This window comes from Hevea brasiliensis, chromosome 5 (genome assembly GCF_030052815.1).
Source record: "Hevea brasiliensis isolate MT/VB/25A 57/8 chromosome 5, ASM3005281v1, whole genome shotgun sequence".
NCBI classification, from domain to species: Eukaryota; Viridiplantae; Streptophyta; class Magnoliopsida; order Malpighiales; family Euphorbiaceae; genus Hevea; species Hevea brasiliensis.
In genome coordinates, this window is record NC_079497.1 from 26,466,219 (window position 1) to 26,480,181 (window position 13,963).

The 13,963-nt window shown below is 34.2% G+C and overlaps 1 protein-coding gene across 1 annotated transcript; it reads left to right on the plus strand.

Moving 5' to 3' along the window:
- The first annotated feature begins 272 nt into the window (after positions 1–272).
- LOC110671617 (tRNA (guanine(9)-N1)-methyltransferase) lies at positions 273–2,995 on the plus strand. Its single transcript, XM_021834477.2, has 3 exons — positions 273–793; positions 1,008–1,367; positions 2,678–2,995. Exons 1-3 carry the CDS (start codon positions 359–361, stop codon positions 2,867–2,869), a joined length of 987 nt encoding a protein of 328 aa, XP_021690169.2. The 5' UTR covers positions 273–358; the 3' UTR covers positions 2,870–2,995.
- The last annotated feature ends 10,968 nt before the right edge of the window (positions 2,996–13,963 follow it).

A 13,963-nucleotide genomic window follows, 5' to 3' on the forward strand; every position in this document is an offset into this window, starting at 1 on the left:
AAAGAGACCTTCTATCACACAAACTAAACATAATCCAAAGAAAATTTCTCTCTCTATCGATTGGGGAAATTCATTGTAATTGAGAGATAAGAGAAACAAGAAGTTTTTAATCCTACTTGAATATAACATATTACTATTCTACCTATAAATTAATTGTCATAAATTATATAAGGTTTAAAATTATATTTACTATAATTTAAGGGATTTTAAGTTAAAATTTAAAATTTATGCATCATCCTATTACTTACCCTAAAAGAAATTCACCTTGGTTTTACACGGTGAAGAAGTGGAAACCCTAAAACGCCCTCTTTTCCTGCTAAATCTCAAAGTACAAGGCTCTGCCGCTGCAACCATAGCAATGGCGGGCGATGCCACGCAAATTGATCAAAATCCCATCGTGAACCCGTCCGAGTTCCAGCCAAGTCCTCCACAAGATGAGCAACCACCTCCTCCTCTCTCAAAAAATGCCCAAAAGAAGCTGTTGAAGCTGCAGAAATACGAGGCCAAGAAGGCGGAGAAAAAAGCCTCAATTAAAGAGCAGAAGAAGCGAGAGGCCGAGAGAAAGCGCAAAGAATGGGAGGAAACCCTCACCGGTGTCTCGGAAGAGGAGAGGTTAACGCTCATCGAATCGAGAAGAAAGCTTAGGAAGGAGAGAATGGAGAAACGATCTGAGGAAAGGGAAAGCAAGATACAGAGGCTTACCGGAGCCAAAACCAACGGCCAAAAAATCGTCATTGATCTCGAATTCTCTCATCTCATGACCTCCTCTGAGATCCACAGCCTTGTTCAACAGGTCTTTCAAGCTATAATTTTCTATATATAATTGAACCACATTGTTACTGGAAATTTGAATTCAAATCAATGATAATTTGAACGGAAATGAGTGAAATTAAGAAGCTAAATTACACTATAATTGACTAATGTTTTATAGAAACAATTGAAGAAGAATGACCTTGCTTTGTGGTGGTTGAATATGCCCTTGCTAATCTGCTTAAACGAATTTGCAGATTATGTATTGCTATGCGGTGAATGGAAGATGCGCTTCTCCTGGTCACCTCTGGTTGACGGGTTGCAGGGGGGAAATGGAGAACCAATTGCAAAGGCTTCCAGGATTTGACAAATGGATAATTGAGAAAGAATGTCGATCTTATGTTGAAGCATTGGAAGATCAGAAAGAAAATCTAGTTTATCTTACAGCAGATGCTGAAATGGAGTTGGATGAACTTGATCCCAAAAAAATATATATTGTTGGTGGGTTAGTGGATCGGAATCGGTGGAAAGGGTTAACCATGAAGAAAGCACAAGAACAGGGAATCCAAACTGCAAAACTACCCATAGACAATCACTTGAAGATGTCAAGTTCTCAGGTGATGTTGGTCTCTGTGTTGGCACTTTTCTCATCTAGATTCCAAGTTGATTGTTACTTACATTTGTCTGAAGGCATTTTATATGTTGAATGAATAGAGTCTATACAAAATTTCTCAAATTGAAGGCAAATTACAAACTAGGAATGTGAATTTCACTGTCATAGTGAAACAATGCAAAAGTAGGCTAGAATTATATGGTTATGTTCTGTAGTTTCTCTTTATTGTCCAATGTGCATGAGAGTAAGTGCTGGAGCTGTTCGTAATCTGTGAAGTTGTGTGCCACAAATTAGAGCATACAAGTAATAAAAAGACTGTAGAATGCAGACAGAAATGAGTTTGCATGGAGATTTAGTTAGAGTGCGTAGGCAAGCAGTATTTATCTTTGTCCCAAGTCACTGTCCTTAAGTTAGGGATGCAAGGAAGAAGATTATGTTAGGAAATATTTACATGCATATAAATATTTAGCTCTTGGATTTTATTTTTATGTATTTGTAACGTCTAATCATTTTGATCCTCTTGTAGCTAAAGAAACCAATCCAGCCTTATCTTATGCATTTTATTGTGTTTTTCTCTTATTTTAATTTTTCAATTCTTAAGTTTGTAGATGCATGAAAATATATGATATGTTATATTTTTATTATGCAAATATTAAACATGCATATGTTGGCATGTCTATGGATCATTTATTTGGGGAAACAATCCAATCACGCATCTTGGGTAGTTAAATTCTGGAAGATATAGATCAAGCTATACATTAAATAAATTTTGATATTAGTGGTGGGATTTCAGTACTACTAGATTAGTGGGATGATGTACAGAGTTTTGTCTTGGTGGCTCGAAGTGGGACTCGTTAATGAGAGCGTGTCTGTCTTCAACCTTTCTTAGGGAGCTTAAATGTCGCGTATTCTCTTATACACGTCACCTTCCTATTTGTTCTTAACAGGACACTTACCTATTTGTTCATAGCTTAAGTAATTTTTGGACTTGCACATTTTTAGATCAATAACGCCCTCTTGTTATCACTATCCTACTCTTCTCCCACTTAATCTAAATTCTCTCTTGGGCATTACTTGCATGCAACACTATCTCTCCATAATTATTCAAAGAACATTATATCTACAAAGTTTGATTGCTAATAAAGTTGCTAGATGACATATTTTCATCATCCAATGCTAGGCCTCAGCTTAGGATAGAGTATATTCCTTATCTCATCTTGTGGCATGTTGATTTTCCCTGAAACAGATGAGTCAAGATCCACAAATATCTTCGTCATTCTACCCTAACACTGCATATTGTTTATTGTAGTGCAGGTCCTTACAGTAAACCAAGTGATAGAGATACTCCTTAAGTTCTTGGAAACAAGAGATTGGAAGGCTTCATTCTTTCAAGTAATCCCCCAAAGGAAAAGATGCGATGCTGATTCAACAGAAAATCAAGTAGATGGGGAAGAGTGCAGGGAGAAAGATGAACCATCTGAGAAGAAAAAGAGCTGCATTTTATGATTCTTGCAGCTAGCAGAACTTGTGAGCTATGAATTTGAATGTCATACGGGCTGTTTTTGGTCTGTATAACTGAAAAATTGTATGCCTAACATCAGTTTTCAATGCAAGCTTCCCATTTTTCATGCACATGGCATGATCCATGTGAGTTGTGACTTTCTTTTAAATCAATTGTTTGCAAAACCTCCTCCCCCTCCTCCTCCTTCTTCTTCTTCTTTATATTTTATATATATATATATAAAATTCAAGATCATTACAGAAAGTGAGGGCTTGTTACAACAGATTTCCCTTAACCCAACTTGCACATTATTGAATATCAAATTCAATTTTGAAGGGGCTTTTCTGGCCTATTAAAGGGTTATCTAAATGTATTGCATGTTAAGATTAAAAGGCCTAAAAAATATGACAGATCCATAAATCTTTTAATTCAAAACTCAGCCCATTACTATTACTAGTTCAATAGGAGATATTTTCTCCAGACTTCAGCCAAAAGCGCGCATCTTGCGCATTCATCTTCCTCCTCCTAAGTGCTCCTCCGCCAAAAGCACAAAAAAAGCCACTCTTCTTTGGCTAGCAATATAAATCTGCAAAAGTTTTGGATCTTGGCCATGTTAGGAGCTTTCTAGAGGGAAGTGTAATCTTGTAGATGATAGCACTATTGTAAAGAGGAAAATAGAGTTGGAGTTCCATAAAATCAAGCATTTAGATCCTTACAAACAATAACACACTTCAGCCTCATCTTCTTCCAACAACAGCCATCACTTCCAATTGAAAGCCATAATCTAAAGAAGGCAATGGCTTACTGGAGAGTGGAAACAAAAAGTCCCTCGTCTCTTTTGAAAAAAAAAAAAAAAAAAGAGGACTAGGAAAGGTTTACCAAGGAACTCATAAACAACCCCAAGACGGGTTAGACAAGAAAAGTTGAAAGATTAAAGCTAAAAAACAACAAGATGAAAGAAAAGACGACTTGCCACTAGCAATTTGAGTCTTTGGCGGCAGTGAGAGCATCTCCTCGACTCTCTTTCATGGGGTTTTCTTCACTGGGTTGAAAGAAATGAAAAAATGAAGTGATATCCTACTTCCCAAAGCTAGTAGCGTAATCAATTTGAGTAAATGTCTAGAGCTAAAACTCCAGATATGTACTCAAGTCAAGTTTATTTCATTGTTAAACTCTACCAGAAATTTGTAAGAGCAAATAAATACGGACACATATATTATTTCTATTTGTGTTGTTATGGATTACGTTACGTGGATGGAATTTTATATATATATGTATAGAGCATTATGGGCTAAATTTCACCCCTTGTTCCTCAACTTTGGGTATTATTTTAGCAATATCCTTAAATTTTAATTTGTATCACAAAAATACTTTAACTTTAATTTAACACTACCCAAAGTCTCTCATGCCACTTTCCAATAGGAGTTTCGATCAGAGGCTAACGTGGACATACCTATGTAGAATAAAAAGAATAAAAATAAAATTCTCTTTGCCATGTGGCATTTTATTAATAAAAAAATATTTTTTTGCTCTCTTACCCATTCTCTTCTCTCTCTTTGACTTTAATCCTTTGTTTTCTCTTCCCTAATGGCCTAATCTCTTTTCTTTTCTTTCCAATCTAATCTCATCCATGGACTCTACACCACCTTAAACCTCCTAAAATATCATCCATGACAAGCGATGACCCATTTGCCTCTAGCCACACTCTCGTCTTCCCTCACAAATCTAGCTCTCCCCTTTTCAGCTTCCCTCACGTCATTTTTGCTCTGCCTATAAATCATCTTTTCATTCCTTCCTAATATCCTTAGTCATTCTTCATTTTCACTTTACAATCTTTCATGCCTTTTCACTGCCTTCATTTTGCTTAATATCTTGAAGCGTTTCAAATCCTCACACCTTTAGTTCTCGAAGGTTGAAGCCTCACAATCTCCTCGATCATGCTTTGCCTAATATGGAGGAAGGTTCTTGAATCCTCACGTCCATAGAATCAGCCTCTCTTCCCTCTGTTTCTCAAAGCCTTGCTCTTGTTCTTCCTCTCACTAGTTGCTAGTCGATAGTCTCCCTCCCTCTGCCTTCCCTTCAGTTCTTCAGTGATTGAAATTTATGTGCATATGAGTTAAAATTTTATTAATTGTTAATAGTTTTATATTCCAATTAATTTTATTAATTAGGTTGAAATTCAACCTGCCTTCACCTTTCTTATCTCATTCTCTATTCTTCATCTCTCTTAGAACACTTGCAACACCTTTGATTCTTTAGTGGTTGAAATTTTATATCTTTTTGCACTTGTACTGTTAGCTGGTTGAAATTTGTTAACTGATTTTTGTGGGATTGAATTAATTTTGTTAATTTAGGTTTGTTCTATGGGTTGGATTAATTTTGTTCGTGTGGATTAATTAATTTTATTAAATTTAATTGTGAATGATGTTGCATATTATGACAAATGATGATTTATATTGCATCTAGGTTTTATTTATTATTTTTTTTATCTTTTGAGTTTTGATTTTCATTTTTTGTGTGCATTTGGGTTTGCTTGAAACACATGGTTTTGTTTTGTTGTTGATTTTGGTTCATCAGATGGGATCAATATGGGTTTTGGGTGTTGTATAAAGGGATAGCAAGGTTGCACCAGAGGGAGAGAAGAGAGGGGGTAGAAAAGGATAGTTGTTAAAGGCTCAAGGTGCACTGAGACGCCAAGGATCCTAAAGTCTAGGAGCAAGGAGTTAGGCATGCGCCTGAGAGAGGTGAGGTGGAAAAATAAGAAAAAAAATTATAAAATTAAATTATACAAGCAATATAGATTTGATTAATATTAATTACATATAAGAATATATGTAATTTATTATTTATTTTATTACTTATTGCACCAACACTATCAATTAAATTATATATATGATTAAAAATTGTTATTAAAATACATTATATTAATTTTATTTTTAATCAAATATAATGTTAAAATGATCATTTTAATTTTATATTCTAATAAAATTTTTAATTTTTTAGTATTTTTACTGTATATTTTATTTAATAATATGTTACTAAATATAACTTACAATTATTTAAAATGAATTTTATAAACTTATTATGAATAATTATATATTTAATATAAAAATAATTCATTTAATATTTAATTTATGAAAAATAGAATTAAATACATAAAAAATTAATAACTATAGCCCATTTAAATTACTGGCCCATTTTCTATCAGCCCATTAGCATCTTCAAATCTAATCACTTTTGCATGTTACTACCTGGACTGTAGAAAAAAAGAACGGAAAAATATCAGCTACTTAATAGATAAAAAAAGAAGAAAAAATAGCAAATTGAGAGAAAGAAGTAGGAAAAGAAAGAAAAAAAAGAGAGAATAAAGAGAAGAAAAACTAATCAGTAGATTCTTTTGCCAAAGTTGGAGCTGCAGAGAAGCCTTCTCCTCCTCCTTTTTTTTTTTTTTTTTTTTTGCCCAATGGTCTAAAGAAAATGGACCTTTTGAGCTTGATGTGGTTGGGGTGTGCCTTGCACCTTGGTTGCCTGGGCTCGTCTCAGGAAGATCGCCTGCCCCGAGAGCTTCAAGGTGTTGAGCCAAAAGCCTGGATTGCCTTACACCTTAAGCACACCTTTAACAATTATGTAGGAGAGAAAAATTATTTTTTTATTATTAAAATGTCAAGTGACAAAGAGATAAAACTTTTTTATTCTTTTTATTCCACCTGGGCATATCCACATTAGCATCTAGCTGGAGCTCCCATCGAAAAGTGCTTGAAAGACTTTGGTTAGTGTTAAATAGAAGTTGGAGTATTTTTATAAAACAAATTGAAATTCAAGGATATTACTGACATAGCTCTCAAAGTTGAGGGACGGTGGATAAAATTTAGCTTGCATTATGCTAAGATGGATCGGTGTGCAATTCATTTATGCATGATCTTTATGAATTGTATGTGATGCCAACTAAATTGCTACTTATGGATATATAGTTGCAAACTTGCAATATGATAGAGGGCTTAGTAGAGCCTACCACTCGATGGCTTAGATCAAAATTGTACACGCTAGTTAGAATTTCAAGGTTTATTTGATGCTCCTAGGTGGCTACTCACTGCAAGGAAGTTATGGCATTTCTCAATATAGATTGGATAAATGAGGCTGCAGTGATATATATATATATATATATATATATATATATATATATATATATATATATATATACACACATATCATGCATTGTGCTAAGATGGATGGTTGTGCAATTCATTTATGTGTGATTTCTATGATTTGTATGTGATGCCAATTAAATTGCTACTTTTGGATATATAATTGCAAACTTGCAATATGATAGAGGGCTTAGTAGAACCCACCACTTGATAGCTTAAATCAGAATTGTATACACTAGTTGGAATTTCGAGGTTTATTTGGCACTCTTATGTGGTTACTTACCGGAAAAAAGTTGTGGCATTTCTCAATATGGATTGGATAAGTGAGGCTGCAGTGTATATCATGCATTGTGCTAAGATGGATGGGTGTGCAATTCATTTATGCGTGATTTCTATGAATTGTAGGGTAAATTTTAACAATTGTCCTTGAACTTATCTAGTTATAATATTATAGTCCCTCAACTTAAAAATGTAACATAAAACTTCATCAACTTTCAAATTTTGCACAGTAAAATCCCTCTAACCTCAAATTACCAGTTTTTTAGTTAGACACTAACCTGGACAGTTCCAGCATTGAGCTTAGTCAGTATTTTTCTTTTCTCTCTCAAGCCATGTGTAAATTAAATTCTTTTTATCTGTATAGACAGAATAAATTTTCATGCGTAAAGAGAATAATTTAACACTTTACATAAAAGAGGAGAGAGAAATATTCACTAAGCGCCATGTGGGAGCTAGTCACATCAGTTTCTAATTGAAAAATCAGTAATTGAAAGTCAGAAGGATTTTATTGTGCAAAATTTAAAAGTTTAGGGGGTTTTATGTTACATTTTAAAGTTAAAGGACTGTAGTGTTATAACTATATAAGTTCAGAAATAGTTGTTGAAATTTATCCATGAATTGTATGTGATGCCAATTGAATTGCTACATGTGGATATATAATTGCAAACTTGCAATATGATAGAGGGCTTAGTAGAACCTGCCACTTGATGGCTTAGCATCAAAATTGTATACACTAGTTGGAATTTTAAGGTTTATTTGTGTTTATGAGATTTTATGTGTGGATTTGGTTGCGGGTGATAGCAGCTTAGCGCTCCTACGTGGCTTCTCACATGAAGAAAGTCGTGGAATTTCTTGATATGGATTGGATAAGTGAGGCTGCAAGGATAGTTACCAAGCACTCTTAGGCCACAAACTTGATGGAAGGCAGCCCTGTGTTCTTTCAGGTCTTGTTTGGACATAAGTGATATGATTCTTACGATGGTTTGAGGTGGTGGAGGATGGTTTTACTATGGTCCTCTCATTTTATTTACTGTTGTGTTGGCTTACATGATATGGAAATCATGTATTAGATGTTTGAGGTGTTTGAGTTGATATGTATATTATTCTATATGCTTATATTATATAAATGTATGAGTTATGGTGTCAATTTATATGATGTGTCCTTTGAGTTGAATGTTCACGCTTGTTCACCTATTTTAACAGGTGAATAAGATAGTCTAGACCTTTAACTACAGATTTTGGATTGCCTTGCTGCTTCCTTCTCCAGCAGTGGCACTATGTTTGAATATTATGGATACTTGTAACTTAAGGCTAATAATAATAATAATAATAATAATAATAATAATAATAATAATAATAATAATAATAATAATAATAATAATTCTAGATTCCACATTTATTTTGGAGTTGTGACGTTTCGTAGTTTATGCTTGGAAGATGAAATTGTTGAGAGTAAGCTGAGCTCCTCTTTTTATGATGATATGTGACAAGATATGTCTATGATATTATGAGTTTCATAATATTAGCCTAAGCTCTAGTGCCAGTCATCTTTAATTTTTGGATTGTGACATACAGCCCATCTATCAAGTCATTATGGTAATTGCATTTCTCTTAGCCCTAAACTTGATAAGGTTTTTGGTTTTGTTTAGAGGGACTATAAACTTGTAACACCCTCACTGTAGCAATTCTATACATTCTACTGTTTCGGTGACCGGTGTCGGTCCAGACAGCTAAAACGTCTAAAAAAATATTTAGACTAGAGTGAGGAGTCATAAATAACTCAAATAATGATAAGAAAAATTTAGGAAAAATTTTAGAAATAAAATACAATCAAGTTAAATGAGTCGGTGCCCTAGCGATTGGTAACCCAGTGGGAAGTTGCAGTCCTCGCAGCTAGAAGCCCTAAATCTGGGAGAAAATTTATAAAATAATTTTTGGGACTCTAGAGAAGAGTCATTGAGGTTTCGATGGCATTAGAATGCTAAGAAAATATTTAGAAAAATTTTTAGATCTATACAGACGATTTTGGCTCGATAAGCCAAACGGAGGGCATTTTGGTCATTTCGTCTTCAGAGATGATTTTTGACTGACTTGTCCAGTTAAGTAAATAATTATTATGGCATAAAATATGAATAAATATTGCAACAAATTAAATTAAAAATGAGTAAAAATAAAAGAAAAAAATAAAAGAAAAAAAAGCTTAATAATTACATCATGCTTGAGTAAGCATGATGCAATTAAAAGCCCTCCACCAATCACCATTAGACAACTACTTAATAAACTAATAAAAAGGAGATAAATGAGACAAATTGACAAACAAATCTACATCTTCACCATGGACAGCAAAATTGGGAAAGAGGAAAGGAGGAAAAAGAAAGGAAAAGAAAGAATGAAAGGAAGAAGGAGAAGAAGAGAAGGGAAGAGGGAGTTGGTGCTGATTTTTTTTTTCTGAGTTTCTCTAGTAAGAAAGAACACTAACAAGGAGAAAAGAAGGGTTTTGGTCTAAGATGCAAGAATTAAAAAAAGAGGAATGAAGAAGGAGGTGAACAGTAGCATAAACAGGGATTCAGTAGGGGCAGCATGTTTCTCTTTTGTCCAGGTGAGTTTTGCTCAACTTATACAGTTGATTTTTGGATATGTTTGAGATATGTATGTGTAGAAGTTATGTTTAAAATTTGGTGATTTTTCAACTATTGGATTTAGAGAAATATATTGTTGAACACAGGATGTCTGCAAGTTGAATTCTGAATTTTGGCTACTGAAATTTGAGAAAAATAAATAGTTATGATGCTTATAAAATTATGAAATTTGGTGAAAATGATATTTGGGGTGTTGAGGCTGTTGTGTTAAAATTTGGTGAATTTTAGACTTGTGGTTTATGAGATATAAATTGTTTTGCATGAGTTGTCTGAGTAAGACTGATTTTTGCAAAAATTCAGATTTTGAAGGGTTGAATGAATATTTTAATATCTCATGATATAGAGATGATTTGATTCTAAAATTTTTACTGATATTGTATAGGGATGTCTTGAATATATGGTTAAAATTTGGGATTTATCTGACAGTTAGATCATTATATATAAATTTGAATGCACAAGCTGCCAGATTGGGTATTAATGGTTTATGGATTTGAGATTTATGATAGGAGTTTAGTCCAATTTAAGGGAAAATGCAATTGAATTTTTATTGGATATTTAATTTGAGAAAGTGAAGTTATAATTGATTATGATTATTATGATTCTACGAGAAATCTTGAAGAATAACAAGTTCAAGTTTGGTTTCAAAAAGATTAGCGCTAATTTTCTTGCTTCCACTTTTTTCTAAGCATGAATTTAAGCAGAATTAAGTTGAAAATTTGAAGAAAAATGAATTAAAAATGCATGAACTTGCCCCATGAAATTTCAACAGCCTTAGGGTACCTAGGGTTTCATCAATTTGATTGCATAATAGTTATATATGGCTGCCATTGAACATGATTTTGGTGTTTTAATTCATGGATTTTGTGTGCATAAAGAATTGTAGTTGTTGGAGTTAGGGTTTGGGACACAAAATTTGGATTTGCTCATGTGTTAGTGAATGAGAGTTCTAATGGTCAATTAGTGACCATTTGACTGTGTATGATGAGGAATTGAAGTGAATTGTGGCTTTGGATTTGAGATTGGGTATGCTGCCTTGAGTACCCTGTAGGTCTAGATGTGAGTCCAGCATGTTTGGGCAGCTATAACTTGGGTTGTGTAAGTTCAATTGGTACAAGGCCAATTGGAAATGAAATTAGACACATAATGGCACAATTGTGATGAGGGAACCCTGTCCAGAAACTAAACTTAGAATGTCCTAAAAATTTACCAAATTCGGGTAGCACCAATTCTACCTGTGCAAAATGACCAAATGAACAGTGTTCCTTCATTTGGTCATAATTCAGTGTAGAAAGGTCCAATTGACATGAAATTTATATTAATGGAAAGCTTAGACAAATTAGAACAACTTTCATGTAGAATACCAACTCAAATTCTGGACTTAACCAAATGAAATTGCTAGCCAAAGTTGAACTACCAAATCTGGCAGAACCAAAAATTGTCCAGAAATTCTGGGTAAAGGCAATCCGACCAGTTATGGTACAATAGCCATAACTTGAGTTAGAAAACTCTAAATGGGGTGACTCAAAAAGTGAAATATAACTAGACACAATAAAGAACAACTTTGATTAAGAATACTTGGCCAAATTCTCACTGTAGAATGGCTTAATGGAACAGTGAACTCTAGCACCCAAAATTAAAATTTTTAATTTATTTTCCATTGGTTAGAAGTATGGATTGGCAACTAATGCTAACACTTTTGAGAATCAAAATGTGGTAAATCTATGTGATTAAAACTCATGTAACTATTATATATGAGAAAGTCAATATTTTGACTTAAATGACCAAATGAATGGTAACCTTGCATGTTAAGTACAAATATTCAAGAAATAACTTTGTAATATGTCCTAGTAAGCCTAGTGTGATTGGTTTGGATAGGTTGGCATGCCAATAGGGTTCTGATAGCAGTACTGCGTAGATGTATGGCTCCATGCCATTCTGTGATATGATAGCCTATGGCTATACTGATTATGATGTATGTAACACCCCTAAGTTCGGTAGTGCGTTCATTAGGTGACTCTTTTCCTGGACAGCTAGGATGCCTAGAACTACACTTCAATATGAGTGAGGAGACATAAAATAATGAAATACAAGAAAAGAAAATGCAAGAAAAACAAAGGAAAAATCATAGCAAAGAAATATAACCAAGTTAAGCGAGCCGGGAAACCTAGCGATGGGTGACCGCACCGGGAAGTCACGGCATGGACCGTTGACTGGAACCACGGAAAATATTTTAGGACTCCAATAAATATTTATTGAAGTATAAATATCATTAAAAGATCAAAGAAAAATTAAATAATTAGTACAAAGAAAAGTGAGAAATCGAAAAGCAGACAAAACCGTATCAGAAAAATCGGAATGCCACGAACAGGGCATTATGGTCATTTGACATCCCGAATTATCTTTTGACCTAAATGTCCATTAAAAATAAATAGTATTACACTTAGAAAATAAAATGAAAAATTAATTTGGTGGTACCTAAAGAAAATAGCTAAAATCATGGGTTAAATGTGGAATAAGTGGGAGTTAAGTTTATAATATGATTAAATATATGAGTGGACCACTAATGCATAAAATAAACACATAATAGGGCAGCTGTAACTCCACTAAACCAGCAGAAATATTCATTTTCTCCAAAGCATTCAAACATGCCGAAGTGAAGGTGAGAGAAATCTCCCATGGCGCCCACCTTCAACCCTTCACAACCCCATGATCAAGCCTCCTTTTCCACACCTTCCTTCATGAAACTTTGTCTACTCATCACAAGGAAGAGATTGATACCAAATTTGAGAAGTTTGGTGAAGGTTTAGCAAGTTACAATCAAAGGTAAGTTTACACTTTTGAGAATTCCTTTGTTAAACTTTATGTTTATGTTATGGGTGTTAGTTTTGTGAAGGAAATTTTGAAGTTTAAATAGTTATTGAGATAGCCATTTTGGACAGCCATGGAGTCACGTTTTTGATGACTTATTATGCATATAATTGATGAGAAATAATGTTGATCATGGTAAATTAATATCCTAATGAATTGTTTCACATATATATGGTGATTTTGGCACTTGGATGAGTATGGATGAATTGTAGGGCAATGTGGTGTTGAAGGACAATTTTCGGCAGCTTGGGAACCCTTGGATAATTGTATGTATTGATGGAAGTATAGGCAGAATATTGACCTAGAAGGATTGATGGATATGTATGTGGATTGATATTGTAAAGTGTATGTAAGATTTGTAATGGTTAGGTGTGTATGTAATGGTATTTAGAACTTGTAAATGTGAATTATATTTGGTGTGTTGAGGGTAATTGTAATCTGCCCAAAGTAATGTTAATGTAAAGTAGAAAATGCTTTTGGTAATGTACCAAAACAGATTGGTAGGGAAGTGAACCAAATGGCAAAGGTAAGTGTGTGTTTGAAGTTGGGGTGTGAAATGCATATTGAGGGCAGTGTATATTTTAGCCTATAACCTTGAATGTGTAACCTCAATTGGTATGAGACCAATTTGAGGTGAAACTAGGCACAAAATGTGCCAACTTTCATTGAGAAACCATGCCAAAATTCTGCTTGCAAGGTGACCTAAAAAAATGACCAATTCGGATTAGGTGCAATTAGGACCCGAAAAATGACCAATTGTGCAGCAGTGAGTGTTTAGGCCATAACTCACTCAAAACAGGTCCAATTGACCTGAAATTTTAACCATGAATAGCTAAGACCCATATCTACAAGTCTTATGAAGACACCAAAGCCCAGAAATGACCAGAAACAAGTCAAAAAGCTTGCACAAGTTCGGGTCCAAAAACTGGCCGAACCAGAGTTGACCAAATTGACCTAAACTTGACCTAAAATGGTACCATTTGACCAGCAATAGTATAATGACCATAACTTGGTCTACTTAACTCGGATTGACCTGAAATTTTGCCCCGCGTGCAATAAGACCTAGATCTATAAGTTTGTAGTTTCGACCGAGACTCGAAAACCGAGGGAACTAGATCGTCCGGTTAGGTCAAACCAGTGTCCCGGAATCCAGCAATTTGCAATAAAG